The following is a 16,779-nucleotide window of genomic DNA, read 5'->3' on the forward strand; positions in this document are numbered from 1 at the left end:
CCACCTTAAAAAGGATTAAACAGTTCTAAAATTACAAATAATAAAATCTAAAAACAATAATACTGTAACGGTGGGCAGAATCATCATATATATGTATATGGGGGGATCTTTACATGGCCAGGTGCTATGGAATTCTGTCAACTGTTGTCCAAAAAACTAACTTTTCCAAGCTCTGAAAACACTCACATTGACTGCTTTTAAACAAACATGCTGGACAGAAGACAGAACCACTCTACTAAACTCTTTCAAGCCATAGCAAACCAAGTGTCAGATTAATAAGCAAAATGGGGCATATTCAGTCTTAACCAAAGTGAGAGAGGAAATGCAGAATGTAATGGCAACATTAGGCTATTTTTCACAACTGGATGTCAAAATTTGGAATACTGAACAGGCTTAAAGCACAAGGTAAGATGCCACCTGTTCTGATTTTTTTTTTCTTGTTACTGAACTGAATATCACTTAGAAAATCTTATTTAAAGCTGACCAGCACAACTAATTTTGTATTTTAAGAACAATATGACATAGAACCACAGTTAACTTACCAGTCTTCTGGTTTCTCTGCATCAGGGTCAGGAACATACTCTGGTTCATCATCTAACCAACCTTCTGGTTTCACAGCATCCTCATCTGGGATCTTAGCAGGAGCATCCTCATCCCTAAAAGATAGCAGAAACAGATAGCACTATGAGCATTTTCAGGGAGCATTTTACTATGGTCTTGCTTCAGCTTCACTTGCTGGTTTCACTGGCTGATTTCACTTAAAAGCTTGCTTTATGAGTGCAGTTCAAAGTGTTGATTATGTTAAGTGCTCACAGTTTAAAACTAGAACATATTTAACACTGTTTACACCTATACAACCTTGTGGATCTTCTGCAACCAACTAGAAGGGGCCTTCTACATGTCCCTTGCATGTAAAAGCTGATGACAGTTTCTACAGTAGCACCCACTGTGGAAGTTGTTGCTACAATAGATCAACTTCCACTTATTTCCAATGGCTTTACCTGACCAAAGCTTTTGTTTAGGAAAGTGTTTAGATTGCCTTCTCTTTGTTCAGTTTTATTCATTTTGTGTACCTTTTCATATAGTTGGCACTTGGCATCCACGAGGGATCTGTTCCGGATGCTCCCGCTGATACTGCAGAAGCTCAAGTCCCATTGTCCCTAATGGTGGTGCGGCTACAGGGCCATGCCACCATTGTGACAATACAGATTTTCACACCAGCACATATCGTGGGGTAAGTGCTGGTAAAACACCGGAAAAACGTCAGGGAAGTGCGTGTTGTGAAAGACTGAGGCACTTCTGAAACGTCAGGAAATCGTCCCCTCACCTCTTAGCATCCTTAAATAATTTGCCAAGCAGCAGTTTCCTACGAACAGAAACTTTGCATTCATAGAAAATTGCTGCTCCGTGAACGATTCAAGGACACTAGAGGCGACGGGATGATTCCGTGACATCTTTCAGAAACACAGCAGGTTTTCACACATGGACACTTCCCTGTTTTACTGGCATTTTACCAGTATTTACCCCATGGTAAGCGCTGCTGTAAAAATCTTCAATGAGACTTTGCTGCACTGCTCCCCCCCAAAGTCTGCCTTGTGACTGCCTCCTCCTCTCCCCCTGCCACCACCACGCAGCTGCCGCCTCTTCCTTCCTCCATCCTCCTCCTCTCCTGCCCCTCCCAATGCCAATCCCACCCCAGAAACAGTGACTTTTCTCCTGATCTGGAATTGTAACAACCCAGCTGCTGGGAGACAGGAAGTGTGTGACTGAGGGTTCAAGAGGAGTCCCAGAGAGTTGTTAATGGCGTCTGCGAGGCAAAGGTGCATGGTGGGCCTGAAGGTGCCCCGTGCAGGTGGTTAGGGTGGTGGAGCAGCAGCAGCAGAGCCCTCTGGAGCTAAAGGACAATGGTGGCCATGTCTCACCTCTCCTCTGGTCACTGTGTGCCAACCCCTACTGCCTGTGCTGTGAGTGCCGAGCAAAGTGCAGACACTGAGAACCATCCTCAGGACCCGAACACCTCAAGTGGGAAATCGTTAAAATGCCTCCACCACCATTCTCTGGCTACATGGAAACAAGTCAGCAGGAAGAAGGCTGCTTGCGGCAATCTTTTAGTTCCCACAGCCGCCGCTTCTTCTTTCCTCCTCCTACCTTCTCTTCCTCTCCCCCTCTGTAGCCACCACCTCTTCCTCCCACCTTCTCTGCCCCCCTCACGGGCTTGCTGTCCGCAGATGCTGAAAACTGTGGATGGCAAGTCTGTGGATACGGAGGGCCTACTGTATTACCTTTTACTGAAAGTTGTTATGAATACTCTTACCTGAAAAGGAGGAATTTACATTTGGGCCACAACATAATGGTGGATTTCTGTTGGCAGAAGAGTGACTACTGCTTCTTCCAAGATTCCTCCACTTTCAACAGCTACTCACCAGTCATCAGGCTTCACAGCATCTGGATCTGGAATCTTTGCTCTCTCATCCCAATCCTCTGGCTTCTGGTCATTTGGGTCTTCTATCTCACGTGGAGGATTCACAGAAGGGGTCATATCAGACAGCAGGTTCCCACTGTTTACAACCACTTGATCAACCAGAATTTCAAAGCTGTTGTCTGGATTCAAAACTAGGATGATAAAGCAGGAGAATGAGAACTAAATTAATACTTTCAGAGGATAATTAAAATAACTGAGCACCAAGATTATTAATTCCTCTCTTTCTAAATATGGGGTTTCTTTACCCAATGTATAAAGATGGGTCTTCTTATCAGTAAAATAATTCTTCAAATCAGCATCAGGACGCTTTGCATGCTTCTCCTCATATTTCCCAGTCTTGGGGCTCTTATGCCGGAAGATGAAGTGCAGTTTGTAATCCTCCCCACATTTGTCTGGGCCAAACATGATTGTATAGGGGGTTTTGTCATGGAATTGATCCTTTAAAAGTAGAAGGAAGAGAACTTCAAAAACATAATATAAAACAATCTTTCAAAGAAAGAAAGTGTTACATCTCATGGACACTTTGATGCTAAATCAGCAAATCAAGCATTCCCCTAAAAGCCAAAATATTCTTAATGTACAACAAAGGAAGTTCTCCTTTGTTAGAATGTCCTTTTTACAGTGATAGCAGTGCTACATTTACTTTCACATCATTTCGGATTTATGGCAATCCCATCAAGGTTTTTTTGTTTTGTTTTGTTTTTGGCAAGAGTTGCTCAGAAATGGTTTGCCTTTGCTTTCCTCTAAGGGCGAGAGTATGACTTGCCAAAGGTTACAAAGGGCTTCCAGGTCTGAGTGGGAATTTGAATCCTGGTCTCCAGTTGTAGTTCAACACTCAAACCAATACACCAACACTAAGTTGCAAAGCTAATAATCAATATACATTTCTAATTACATTAGCATTATAAAGTAAGGAGTCAACCAGATTTCAGTGAAAACAGTGTACTTAAGATTTTGGCAGGCCATAGAAGGCATGAAATTCCTGTCAGGTTTTTTAAAATCAGGGTGGCAAAAGAGCTACATGTGGACAGCAGTGCAATTTTTGTGACCAATAGGGTCCAAAAATGTTTTTTGTTCCCAAGAGCCCTCAGCACACTCTAGAGCAGTGATGGCAAACCTTTTTGGTTCACCATGACAGGGGCGGAGTTTCCATCCTCCAGGGGTGAGGCCGTGTGCCAGAGGCGTGGCTTCCACCCTCCAGGGGTGTGGCCTCTGGGGCGCGGCTTTCTCCACGCCCTTTCCTGGCCTCCAGCTGTCTCTGAGAGACAGCTAGAAGTTGGGGGGGAATTGGAGGAGGGGTGACAGGGGCGCGCCGGCTCCTCCTGCCCTTCCCTTGGCCTCCAGCTATGGATCAGGAGGAGCCCGTGGGGGGGGGAGGAGGCCCGTGGCCCCTGCTCCTCTCTGAGGGGCTTTGTCAGACCTGAGGTGTCCTTAGAAGGACACCTTAGGTCTGGCAAAGCCCCGCGGGGAGGAGGAGGCCCGCAGCCCCTACTCCTCTCTGAGGGGCTTCGTCAGACCTGAGGTGTCCTCCGAAGGACACCTCAGGTCTAGCAAAGCCCTGCCAGGAGGAGGAAACCCACAACCTCTGCTCCTCCCTTGAGGGGCTTTGTCAGACCTGACGTAGCCTCCGAAGGTCACCTCAGGTCTAGCGAAGCCCCCTGGGGAGGAGGAGGAGGCGTCTGCCCACCCTCTCCACCTCGGTCCTTTCCTCTGAGCAAATGGGCTCCAAGGGACCCATCCACTCGGAGGAAAAGGAGGCCAAGGGGGACTGGGCACGTGTCCCAGGCCCCTTCTCCTCGGTCCTTTCCTCCATGCGAATGGGCTCCAAGGGACTCATCCTCTCGGAGGAGAGGGAGGCCGAGGGGAAGGGGACTGGGCACGTGTCCCAGGCCCCTTCTTCTCAGTCCTTTCCTCCATGCAAACGGGCTCCAAGGGACCCGTCCACTCGGAAGAAAGGGAGGCCGAGGGGAAGGGGACTGGGCACGCATCCCAGACCTCTTCTCCTCGGTCCTTTCCTCCAAGGGGCCTGTTCACTTGGAGGAAAGGGAAGCTGGGAGGGAAGAGGGCTGGAAGGAGGAGCCAGACGCGCGCGCCTCTGGTTCCTTCTTCCGAGCGCCATTTTCTGGCTTCCCGTAACAGCGAGAGGCCCGAAAATGGCAGGGAGGAGGCGGAATGGGCACGCGCATGCCTCTTCCGCCTTCTCCCTCACCCCGTGCCTGGCGAAATGGCGTTGTGTGCTACCCGTGGCACGCGTGCCATAGGTTTGCCATCACGATTCTAGAGGGTGTGGAGGCAATTTTACAATATCCTACCATTACACAGAAATTTCAGAACCAGTCAGTTTTCTTGTGTAGCTTCAAGTAATTTCAGACTTATGGTGGTGACCCTAAGGCCAAAACCAGAGGGCGAGGCTTCCCACTGGCAGAAAAAGACCAGCAAAAAGGAAGTTCTTTTTCTGCCATGGCGGTGGCATAACGAGTGCGCCGCCATTGTTACGCCATCATCACGTGTGAGGGTTGCGGGGTGTGTGGGCACTCTGTCCACCAGACAATCCTCGCACGTGACGAGGGCGCTTTAAAGGCCCATCTGTACTTGGCCATAGTTATAGCTATAGCATTCAAATTTGGAGGCAAGAGAGCTGGATTGCTCCCCTTCCCAAAGTAACAACTGATCTTTAACACAGTCATTTAACAAACAGTGAAAACACATACAGTATGAGCTAAAGCTCAGGACAGTGAAAACATGCAACTCACCAAGTGCTGTTCATGACCTTTGCTCATCAGCTTCACATATGCACCACCACACTCAATTCCATTTTGGAAATTGACCTCATACCTTTGGGAAACAAGAGAACACCTTGTCAACTAAAAAAACACCAGTTTTCCTCATGGCAATAATGCATTCACATTACACTCAGACCAAAGTTTGACCATAAACAATCAAATTCTTTCCTTGGTTACCTCCAGACCAGTATTTGGAAATCATGGCTTCTAATTGTGGAGCAGAGGCAAATGACACGTTGCCCCAGTTCTGTTTATTGTAAATTAGTCTGTGTGAGCTAGCGAGACATTGAACGCAGTGATGGTGAACCTTTTACAGACCGAGTGTCCAAACTGTAACCCAGATCCTACTTATTTATTGCAAAGTGCCACGTCCCTCTGGCTTTCTAATACCATATTTTTCGGCGTACAAGACTACTTTCTGACCCTCTAAAACGGGGTCAAAAGTTGGGGGGGCGTCTTGTACGCCGGTAAGAGCACTTACCTGGTTGTCCTGCCAGCTTCCAAAGGCCTCCGGAGCCCTTTGGAAGCCGGCGTTTGTGGGCATCAGGCCCCCTAAACTTGGCCTATAGTAGGCCAGGGCACTGCCTGCATGCAAGGCAGGCTTTGAAGGCCTCAGCAAAGGCCTGAGGTAAATAAAAATAAAAATAAAAAATGAGAGAGAGAGAGAGAGAGAGAAGGATGGAGATAGAGAGAGGGAGAGGGAGATAGAGAGGGGGAGAGGGGGAGAGAGAGAGAGACAGACAGACAGACAGACAGATAGATGCCGAGAGAGAGAAACAGATAGATAGGGAGAGAGAAATAGAGAGGGAGGGAGAGAGGGAGGGAGAGAAAGAGAAAGAGAGAGGAAGATAGATAGACAGATAGAGAGAGAGAAATAGATAGATAGATAGATAGATAGATGAGAGAGAGAGAGAGAAATAGATAGATATAGATAGATAGATGAGAGAGAGAAAGAGAGAGAGGGAAAGAGAGAGAGAGAGATAAATTGATAGAGATAAATAGATAGAGATAGATAGATGATATATATATATATATATATATATATAGAGAGAGAGAGAGAGAGATCCAATAGATAGATGAGGAGAGAAATCAATAGAGAGAGGGAGGGAGGGAGGGAATAGAGAGAGCGACATACTAGCTCGCTCGCTGCTAGCTTACGCGCGCGCGCGACGCCCGCGCGGATCGCTCGATCGCTCGCTATCCGCTCGATCGATCGATGAGAGCGCGCGCGCCCTCGCTCGCTGCTCGCTCGCTCGCTGCTCGCTGCTAGCTAGCTCCTAGCTAGGAGATCGCGCGCGCGCGCGCGAGCCGCGCTCGGGATCGATGATAGCTCGCTAGCTCGCTCGACCTGCGCTAGCTCGCTCCCTGCTCCGCAGCACGCAGCAAAGCCAAGATTAGAGAACGAGTTGGGGTAAATGCAGTGATGTTTTTTAAATTTTTATTTGATGTGCATTGGAAGAGGGGTGGTCTTATACGGCAAGTATATCCCAAACTCTATATTTTAACTGGAAAAGTTGGGGGTCGTCTTATATGCCCTGTTGTCTTATACACCGGAAAATACGGTAAGAAACTTTGGCAAACTCTGTGCTAGGGCGACAGCATGTGTGCCCACAGAGAAAGCTCTGAGTGCCACCTCTGGCATGCGTTTGGAGACACATTCCTGTTGGCTAAATAGTTCAGACTGTGAAAAAAGACAGTTAAATATTTTTACTGCATTTTAGTTTCTAAAAAGCCATAATCACGGTTTTAATCTAATGAATAAAGATGCCAGGTCTGATTTTCAGCAGAATTTGACCACCGGCAGCTAAATTTCTGTACACTTTGGGTGCACTTCCCCTAAGGTTTACTGTTCCCTGTACATCTATATACACCCTTTCACAGCTAAAACAAAAAAAGTTATTACCACTTACTGTACAATGAGAGGCTTGGTATCAAAGATAAAAGGTTTGTTAAGTCTAGCAGAAATTGCATGGTGCTTAGCTCGGGAAACCAGCACAAGTCCTTTGTCTCCTGGAAGTTTAGTATCCTTCATTTCTTGCACTTCCCATTTCCCTATAAGAAAAGACAACATATCAGGATTTGTCTTGAGTGTTTTCTTAGGTTATTGTATGTACATATACAATACCAACAGCCATGCCATTTCTACCCCTTATAGTTCTGTTGCTCATTTCATGAGCTTCATTGTGCAAACTATCAAACATATTTTACTATAAAGCTAACATTCAGTCTTAGCTACTGCTGTCTACAATAACCTACAGACCTAGTGTATGAATAAAGGCAACTGGTAAAGATAACACTGCACCAACCAGAAGTATCCCTTCAGTGGAGGTTCTAAATAGGGAATGTTTTCACCAGGAAAAGAATAGGCAAAGTGTTTTTGTCACCTCCTCCCCTCCCTCCAAAATCTGCTCTAAGTGGTTGGGGAACACCTCTAGAGTGGCACAGTGGACTATAAAGAAGAGAGAACATTGGTGAAAATCCCCTCCCTTTAATTTGTCTTCCAGTCAAAGGCTTCATGAAACACGAGTCTTCTCTTTGAATGGAAAGAACTGACATCACTCTGTCGAAAACATACATTTGCCTACAGCTCCTGGTCTCTGATGTTCCAGAGACAGCATAAAACCTTGAAAAAAACTATAACTGTAAGTTTCTCATCCATTACAATTAAAATTGAAAACAAAGACTAAAAGAGCCCTCCCCTCCCTCCTTCCAACTGTCATCTTCTGTCCTTGGAGGGAGCGAAAGGACAGGTCCAACGCCATCGGGCCTGGCCTCAATTAAGAAAAACAGCCCTCCCTCCAGTCCATCTGCCTTGGTCCAGGCCTCAGAGGGAGAGAAGAATGCTGGACCTGATTCCCTCCCCCACCACCATTCCCTTCTCCTTTTGTGTTGTGTCTTTTTAGATTGTAAGACTGAGGGCAGGAAACCATCCATTATAATAATAATAATAATAAATTTTATTTGTATACTGCTTTTCCACAGATCAAAGCGGTTTACAGCCGTAGAAAACCATTACAAACATAAACAAACCGTTACAAAACATCTCTAGATAAAACTAATTATACAAAATTTAAAACACAGTCATACAGCAAGGTAAGGCAGGGAATCAATGGCATCAACATACACAACTTCATTTATCAGGGGGAGGGGAGGCTTGACAAAAAAGGAAGGTTTTAAGCCTTTTTTTAAATGTTTCTAGGGGGGTCGTCAAACGGAGCTCCTCGGGAAGACTATTCCAGATTCGCGGGGCCACCACTGAAAAGGCCATCTGGGATGTAGAAACATATTTGGAAGGTGGAATTTCCATAAGATTCTTCCAGGATGTTCTGAGTGTGAAGGGCAGATTATATGGGGAGATGTGGTCCCTCAAGTAACTCGTCCTTCAGGGCAAGTGTGACTCCATTCAGGACAGGTGGACAAATTTCCTTCCCCAGGCCTGGGGAACCTATCACCAGTACTTTCGTTTTCTCTGGATTCAGACTGAGTTTGTTTTCCCTCATCCAGCCCATTACCAACTCCAGGCAGGCATTCAGAGAGACGCCATGCTTAGTTACTGCATCAGTCGGAGACACAGAGAAACATATTTGGGTGTCATCAGCGTACTGATAACACCGCGCCCCATGTCTCCGGATGATCTTTCCCAGTGGTTTCATGTAAATGTTGAACAAAGTGGGGGACAAAATAGCTCCCTGAGGGACCCCAGATGTTAGTTCCCTCTTAGAGGAGCAAGTGTCCCCCAACTGCACCATCTGGAATCTGTCCAAGAGACAGGATCAGAACCACTGGAGTGCAGTGCCCCCGATACCCAATTCCCTCAGGCATTCCAGAAGGATACCATGGTCTATGGTATCAAAAGCTGCTGAGATGTCCAAAAGCACCAACCAGGTCACACTTCCCCTGTCAATGCCCAGACGGAAATCATCGACCAAGGCGACCATGGCAATCTCAACTTCATATCCTGCTCTGAAGCCAGTTTGAAATGGGTCCAGATATTATCCCCTCTGTTGTAAGGCGCCCGGACTCCCAGTGATTGGGCAGCATATAAATAAATCCATTATTATTATTATTATTATTATTATTATTATTATTATTATTAAAAGGCATCCGCTATATAATAAAAATATTAAAGGTAGTTAAAAGGCAGTGTAACACACTATTAAATACCAGTTTTACAAACAGTCAGTTTCCCAAAACCTCTCGGAATAAAAAGCCTTTGTCAACCAACAGAAGGAAAAGCTAGCCTCCACTGGAAGGAAGTTCCAAAATGTAGGATTATTATTATTATTTATAATATTTATACCCCGCTCTTCAGCCAAAAGGCTATCAGAGCGGCTTACATTTTTTAAAATCAGAATAAGCACCAAGGAAACCTTCTCTCACATCCCAACAGGTGTGTATGAGAGGGTGGTGGTACCAAGAGAATGGTCTCACCCAAAGATCTCAGATTGTGGGCGGGACAGTGGAAGAGATTCTTGTTGTCAGATAACCATGCCATGTAGAGGTTAGAGCTTTACAGGACATAATCAGAACTTTGAATTGTTTCCAGAAACAGACTGAAAGTCAGCAGAACTGTTGTAACAAGGAAGGCATGTATTTTTACCAGTGCTGGTCAACAGCATAGTAGTAGCTGATACAGAAGGGCCAGTGGGATGTACTACCTAGAACTGTGGACCAGGATTTGGAAAACTCACGTTTAAATTTTCACTCAAGTTATGAAGCTCACTGAGTGACCTTTGAACCATTTTTCTCAGTCTGATCTACTCATATGGTTAAAAGCAAATGAAGAATTCTGTAAAATGGATTGTCTTGAAGGAAGGACAAGATATAAATAGAATAAATTCCTTAAAATACCCTCTGCCTTCTTTGAATTATTAAAATTTGCTTCCAAATGTAGTACTATTACAACTCAATCATGCAAACAAATAAAGTTATAAAAACATTAGATAATGAGTACCATCAACATTCGTGATATTCTAGCTACACGTAGACACTACTCTGTGATTTCCAAACATTTGTCCTGCAGGTGTTTTTGAATTCAACTCCACAAGCCTGAGCCAGCTTGGTCAACCGTCAGGAATTCTGGGAGCTGCAATGCAAAACATTTGAAGGACCAAAGATTGGGAATCATTGCTCTATTCTATTTTCAATAAAACCTAGTGACAAAATGCCGTGTCTATGTTTCCACTCACAAAAGTGTTTTCCTCCTAGTCCTGCTAATACCATGTAGCAAAGGCCAAGCAAGATGCTATACTCACCATCATATTTGGCAATCTCATCATCTGTATCATCTTTCTTAGCCTTGGAAAGAACCCACCTAAAATTAAATTAAATCCCAAGGTCAGAATGAAGACACTGCACACTAAGAAAAAAAATTTGGCTGCCAAAAAGTAATACAGTAGTGTTATGATATGTCTTTCAACAGATTAAATATGTTGCCTGGACTAAATTTCAGTCCACTAGGATACTTGTATAAATTACATCTTAATCATTATTTGTTGCTAAGCAAGTTACTGGCAATAAAAAAATTATTGACACACTTTCCTTCCTTAAACTCTAGGCTCTCAAATGGGGCTTGTGTGGGCAGCATGGCAGCAAATTTGGAGGAGCAAAGTGGAGCAAAGTTAACGCCCCCCCCCCTTTTCTTCTGCTTTGTTATTTCCAAAGGAAAAATCCCTGGGCTTGAGGAACCCCTTTGTTCTTTCCAAAGGGACAATCCCTCACATTTCTGGTTTAGAAGGTGCACATACTACCTCGAGCAGGAAGGACACCCCCAACATCATGCTGTAGAGGGGGCCCAGAGGAAAAAAGCTTCAGAACCACTGCCTTAAACAATACACACTTTAGCAGGAATACATGACAGGAGTGTCGGCATGACAGTGCCTGGTTTTCTGGATTTAGATCAGTTTGGTTTCCATCTTGATGATAATCCAAGACCAAATTTTAGGCCATTTTGCAAAGCAGGAACGTATAACTTCCATGTCTGGGGCCACACATGCCTCCTTACTGACCCACATGTGGCAACATCCTCCTTTAATATGTTTTATTTTAAAAGACATCTTGCATCCTCTAGCAGGTAGGGAGGCAATTTTACCAACTCTCTACCCCAAACCAATTTAGATCAGTGTGGGCTATATTCTTTGAAACCCAGACACAACTTCCACTTAGTTCAAGTTTTGAAACAAAAGGCCCTTTGTGGTTAACATAGCTCAAGGAGGAACCACCCACCCTCTAGAGGGCAGAATGGACAATTTTAGTTTAGAATAAAAAATCTGTGAGTCATAGGAAGGAAACTGGTCACACTGGGGCTGGCTATGACCAGCAAGTTGTACTTTTCCCATCCCTGTTGTAAATTAGGCCATTAGAGATGGTGACTGCACTGTTCTCCAAGTCACCCCTTAGCATTGATTACAGCTGATGGAAGTTGCAGTCTATCATCTGGAGAACCATGCATCTCCTCTGCACTTCTATCCCTATGAGATTTTTGAATTATTATTTTTTTCTAGTCTTCTTTCATCCATCCTCAGTCACAGTATTTTGGTTATCTGGAATATATTTTATTTTTGATCAAGATTTTTTAAATCATATTTTGTGGGCTGCCTTGAATGCTTCATACTATGTTCCCTCTGTCTTAAATGCTATCACTCTGGCCTGAGGCAGAGAAGAGGCAGACACATGTCCACCATGCCTATCCCCAGAGGCAACTGCCACTGCCCTGGACCTGGGAAGAGAAAAGAACCAGCAGTATCTGCTGGACTTGATCCCCTTCCCCACGGTCATTCCATTCTCTTTTTATGTCATGTCTTCTTAGATTATAAACCAGAAGAACTGTCAAATTACCAATCTGTAAGCAACCGTTAAAGTAAAATACTCTAAATAAATATGTTTAAAAGAATATTAATGTTTTAAGCAAACAAATACAAAGACCCATTTTCCTTTTGAAAAGTAACAAGGCCCTTTTTGGACTAACACTTACCCTTCTAAAGTTCCTTTATCGAAGTTCTCAGCAAAATAAACTTCACCTGTTGGGACTGGGGCTGTATAGGTAACCTGATGGGAAACATATCTTGTTAACCGATATCCTGAACAATACTTAAAACTAATTTATACTACTTACAATGAAGCAAAAACATAATGCCCTTTGTATGTTTATATTCCACATTATTTTACTCCCAATTTAACAGCAGAGTTAACAATACAGTTCTTGCAAGACAAACAAATCTTTACAAAGAGCTCTTCAGAACGTAATCCCTCGTACTGTTGCGCCACTCTCTGTACTGTAGTTAAGTTTCAAGGCAGGACTGCAGTGCAACACTTATACCAGCAATTCGTGGGGCTATTCTGGCGTTCCTTTTGTTTTAATGGCCTAGTAGGTAATAAAGCACAAGGAAAACTGAAAATACAATCCCTTTCAACACAACTCTATAGTGCCTAAACTAAGGTAACACAGCATGGCTGCCTAATTTTCAGCCAATACTGAATTAAAATTAAGCATAAACAATTCTCGTATACAGAAGTGATTAACAAAGTGCTCCAAGCTTTAAACATTCAGTGGAGCCATTCTGAACAGTGCAGCTAGTTAAGCAGGAAGCAATGCAAGTTTTCCACTTCTTACCACCGAACAGCTTCTACTTGACAAAAGCAAGCAGTAAGATTAGATTGGCCCTCACTTCTCAGATAACAAGTAGGGTAAAATTAACAGAGTTTGGAAATAAATAATCAATTGGCATGTCAAGTTGTTAACTTGCTAGATTTTTCCATCAATGTGGCTTAACTCACTAGACTCCTTGATTAATAAGGATGGTAAACAGATGCTTCAATGAGTTTATTATTTTTAGAGTGTTAGAATTTGTTAGAAATGATGTCACTTCTTCTGTCAAATTCAGTAATGAACAGAAATGAACAGATATAGGATGTGTGACACCTGGCTGAATGAGACTACATGTGAAAGGGATCTGGGAGTCCAAGTAGACCATAAATGGAACATGAGTCAACAGTGCGATGTGGCAGCTACAAGGACAATGCGATTTTAGGCTGCATCAATACAAGTATAGCGTCTAGATCAAGGGCAGTAATAGTGCCACGCTATTCTGCTCAGGTCAGGCCCCACCTGGAATATTGTGTCCAGTTCTGGGCACCACAATTTAAAAAGGATGCAGAGAAAGTGGAGCATGTTCAAAGGAGGGCGACTAAAATGGTGAAGGGTCTGGAAACCATACACTATGAGAAATGACTTAGGGAGCTGGGGATGTTTAGCCTGAATAAGAGAAGGTTAAGAGGTGATATGATAGCCCTGTTTAAATACCTGAAGGGATATCATATTGAGGAAGGAGCTAACTTGTTTTCTGCTGCTCCAGAGACTAGGATCTGGAGCAATGGATGCAAGCTACAGGAAAAGAGATTCCACCTCAACATTAGGCGTAACTTCCTGACAGTAAGGGCTGTTTGACAGTGGAACAAACTCCCTCGGAGTGTAGTGGAGTCTCATTCCTTAGAGATCATTAAACAGAGGCTGTATGGCCATCTGTCGGGGATGCTTTGATTTAAATTTCCTGCATGGCAGGGGGTTGGACTGGATAATAATAAATATGGCCCTTGTGGTCTTTTCCAACTTTATGATTCTATGATTCAGTAAGCCAAGAAGGCCTGAGAAGTTTTGCTGCTGGCAGAAGAACCCAACTAAACAATAGTTGGGAAGCAAAGTGCTTGGATTTGGGAATGGTATTAGAAGGATGGAAAGGAAAATAAAAATGAGTCCTTATATGAAATAGGGGATGGATTTGTTTGTTTAGCTGTCAAGCAGCCCTGGTTCTTACAGAATGTAAGCCCCTTTAGGCCTGAAAGACTGGCGTCACTTCCTCCTCATCACCACCTGCTGGCCTGTGTACTGGGGGGCGGGAGAGAGACACTTTGTGGGTTTTTTTTAATTCTCCTCCTCTATTCTTTTTATTCTGTTTTTTATTGTACTGTTTTCTACCAAAGTGGGGTGTGTGGACCAGTGCCAGTTTGTAGTGTTTGTCCACAGAAACCTTCCAGTAAAAAAAACCAACCAAACAAAAAAAACAGGGACTGGCTTATGGTTACTGACCACAACTGTTGTTTTTTTTTTACTGGAAGGTTTATATACTGCCCTGTGGCAAACCAATCCGGGCGGTTTACAACATTAAAATAACATACAGCATAAAAACAATATATTCCCTCCCCACTTAAAAAGTTATTAAGCTGCATATCTAAATTAAAACCACAATAACTAGTTAAAACAACAATAAATTAAACAAAATAATACCAACCGATAAACCACTGCAACTTCAGTTCTAAAGAAAAGAAAAGGGGGCTTTGGAGACATTACTGAGGAGGAGGGAGATCCTGAGGCCGGGATATACAGTTGGCCCTTCTTATACAGGGATTTTTTATACACGGATTCAAGCATACACGGTTTGAAAATGTTCCAAAACAGTATAAATTTACCTTGATTTTCCATTTTTATAAGGGACACCATTTTGCTATGCCATTATATTTAATGGGACTTGAGCATACACGGATTTTGTTATACACGGGGGATCTTGGAACCAAACCCCAGTGTATAACAAGGGTCCACTGTATTAGTCTGGGAAGGCCTGCCTGAAGACATCCGTCTTGACAGCCTTTTTGAAGCTGTCCAAAGATGTTAATTTGACGGATCTTGTCCGGCAGGTCGTTCCAGAGCCCGGGGGCAACAGCAGAAAAAGCCCTCTGGGAGGTCGCCGCAAGCCTCGATTTTTGAGGCTGCAACAAGTTCCTCCCAGAGGACCGGAGAGCGCGGGGAGGATTGAATGGGAAGAGGCGGTCTCTGAGATAGCTTGGACCCAAGCCATTTAGGGCTTTAAAGGTAATAACCAACACCTTGTACTGGGCCCAGAAACCAATAGGCAGCCAGTGGAGGGACCTCAGAACCGGAGTGATGTGGTCCCTTCTAGATGTTCCTGACACAAGTCTGGCTGCCATGTTTTGAACCAGCTGTAGTTTCCGAACCAGGCACAAGGGTAGCCCCATGTAGAGCGCATTACAGAAGTCAAGGCGCGAGGTTACCAGCGCGTGCACAACAATCTCGAGATCCCTTACTTCCAGAAAAGGGCGCAGCTGGCGTATCAGCCGAAGCTGATAATGAAAAGTGTACATGTTTCAGGGAGAATGAAAAAAAAAAAGAAAAATATTGATCAGTGATATTTAAACTGAATAAGTTGTAGAAGAGATCCCATACTTTATAACAGTGCTCCCCAACTGGACAGTATCCCCATATTTTGAACTCCCACCATAACACCAGCAATAATTTTTAATGAGTTTTTGGAGTATATCTAGGGGGGAAATCCTGGTTGGGGGAAGGCAACTTTAAAATTAAGGAAAAAACGTTTGAAAGTACAGTACTAATATCAAAATATGCTCCATGAGACGAGTGTGGCAACCTCCATGCCATTCTCTATAAATCTCATGGTCTGTCCCAAACTCATGACCAAAATAACAAGCTAACAGACAATAATTTGACTAATTAGCATTGGTGGCAACAAATTATTTCCCAATTTCTAACACTTTATCAAATTAATGTTCAAGTATAATACTTCAATAAGATTCTTTGCTGAAGGTTTTCATAGGAACACTTTTCAAACCAACCTTTGGGAGTGGAGGTGGAGTATTGACTTCATGTTTCAGCTCTTCTACCTCTTCAACACCATCTTCAAGGTCATCTTCAATATCTATTACATCATCATCACTATCATCATGATCAGCTTCATGTGCCAGGACAAGAATATTTCCAACTAACAGCAATGCTGCACACAGCAACCACTTTTGTTTCATGGTCTATGGATAAGAATGAAAAAGAGAGAAAAGATAAAACAATGCTAAACCTCCAGTGAAAACTAGGAACATAACTTTATACATACGCACATTAGTAAAGACCCCAACATGATCTGGGTTTGCTAATTTAACTGGTGACTCACAGTTATTACACATACAACAAATGCTGGATGATCCAAGCACAGTCACCCACATATACTCTTTAAAGCATAACTGATGCTACAGGAGCTCTGAAACTTTTTTTTAACTTCAAGTAAAGAAAAGAGATGCATTAGAGCCAAACAGGTGCTAACTGTAGATAATTCACTAATGTACTCAATGTGAATAAGTCTTAACTGGCAGCAAGAATGCCGAATAAGGATGTGCATTGGGAGCAGCTATTTTGGTAAGGTTATATGTAGGTGGGCTTCGCACAAATTGCTTTAGTTGTTATTTCTGTTAATATTCCATTGAAAGGGTCTTTAAAATATATGAACAAACAAACTCACCTGCCTATACACACACAGAAAACACAGTCAGCTCTTTTTATAACTATATACAAATACACATATAAAAATGACAGAAACTGTGAACTTGTAAATAAATTATGAGTGGGATTTCTACTAAGTTATTATACTATCAACAAATACATCCCACTTAGTTCTAACAACTACATCCCACTTAGTGTCACTTCATGTTTACAAG

The 16,779-nt window shown here is 43.4% G+C and overlaps 1 protein-coding gene across 1 annotated transcript in view; it reads right to left on the bottom strand.

The window, feature by feature from the left end:
- CANX (calnexin) overlaps positions 1-16,098 on the bottom strand; it is a 29,443-nt gene extending 13,345 nt beyond the window's left edge. Inside the window, exons 1-8 of the mRNA XM_042450072.1 lie at positions 15,910-16,098; positions 12,239-12,312; positions 10,521-10,579; positions 7,176-7,317; positions 5,236-5,317; positions 2,728-2,920; positions 2,424-2,613; positions 543-656 (exon numbers count right to left, since the gene is read on the bottom strand). Coding sequence (XP_042306006.1) covers positions 543-656; positions 2,424-2,613; positions 2,728-2,920; positions 5,236-5,317; positions 7,176-7,317; positions 10,521-10,579; positions 12,239-12,312; positions 15,910-16,095 — 1,040 coding nt within the window. The 5' untranslated portion in view covers positions 16,096-16,098. The remainder of the gene's footprint in view (positions 1-542; positions 657-2,423; positions 2,614-2,727; positions 2,921-5,235; positions 5,318-7,175; positions 7,318-10,520; positions 10,580-12,238; positions 12,313-15,909) is intronic.
- Between the last annotated feature and the right edge of the window lie 681 nt (positions 16,099-16,779).

The sequence above is a fragment of the Sceloporus undulatus genome, chromosome 2 (assembly GCF_019175285.1).
Source record: "Sceloporus undulatus isolate JIND9_A2432 ecotype Alabama chromosome 2, SceUnd_v1.1, whole genome shotgun sequence".
In the NCBI taxonomy this organism is placed as follows: domain Eukaryota; kingdom Metazoa; phylum Chordata; class Lepidosauria; order Squamata; family Phrynosomatidae; genus Sceloporus; species Sceloporus undulatus.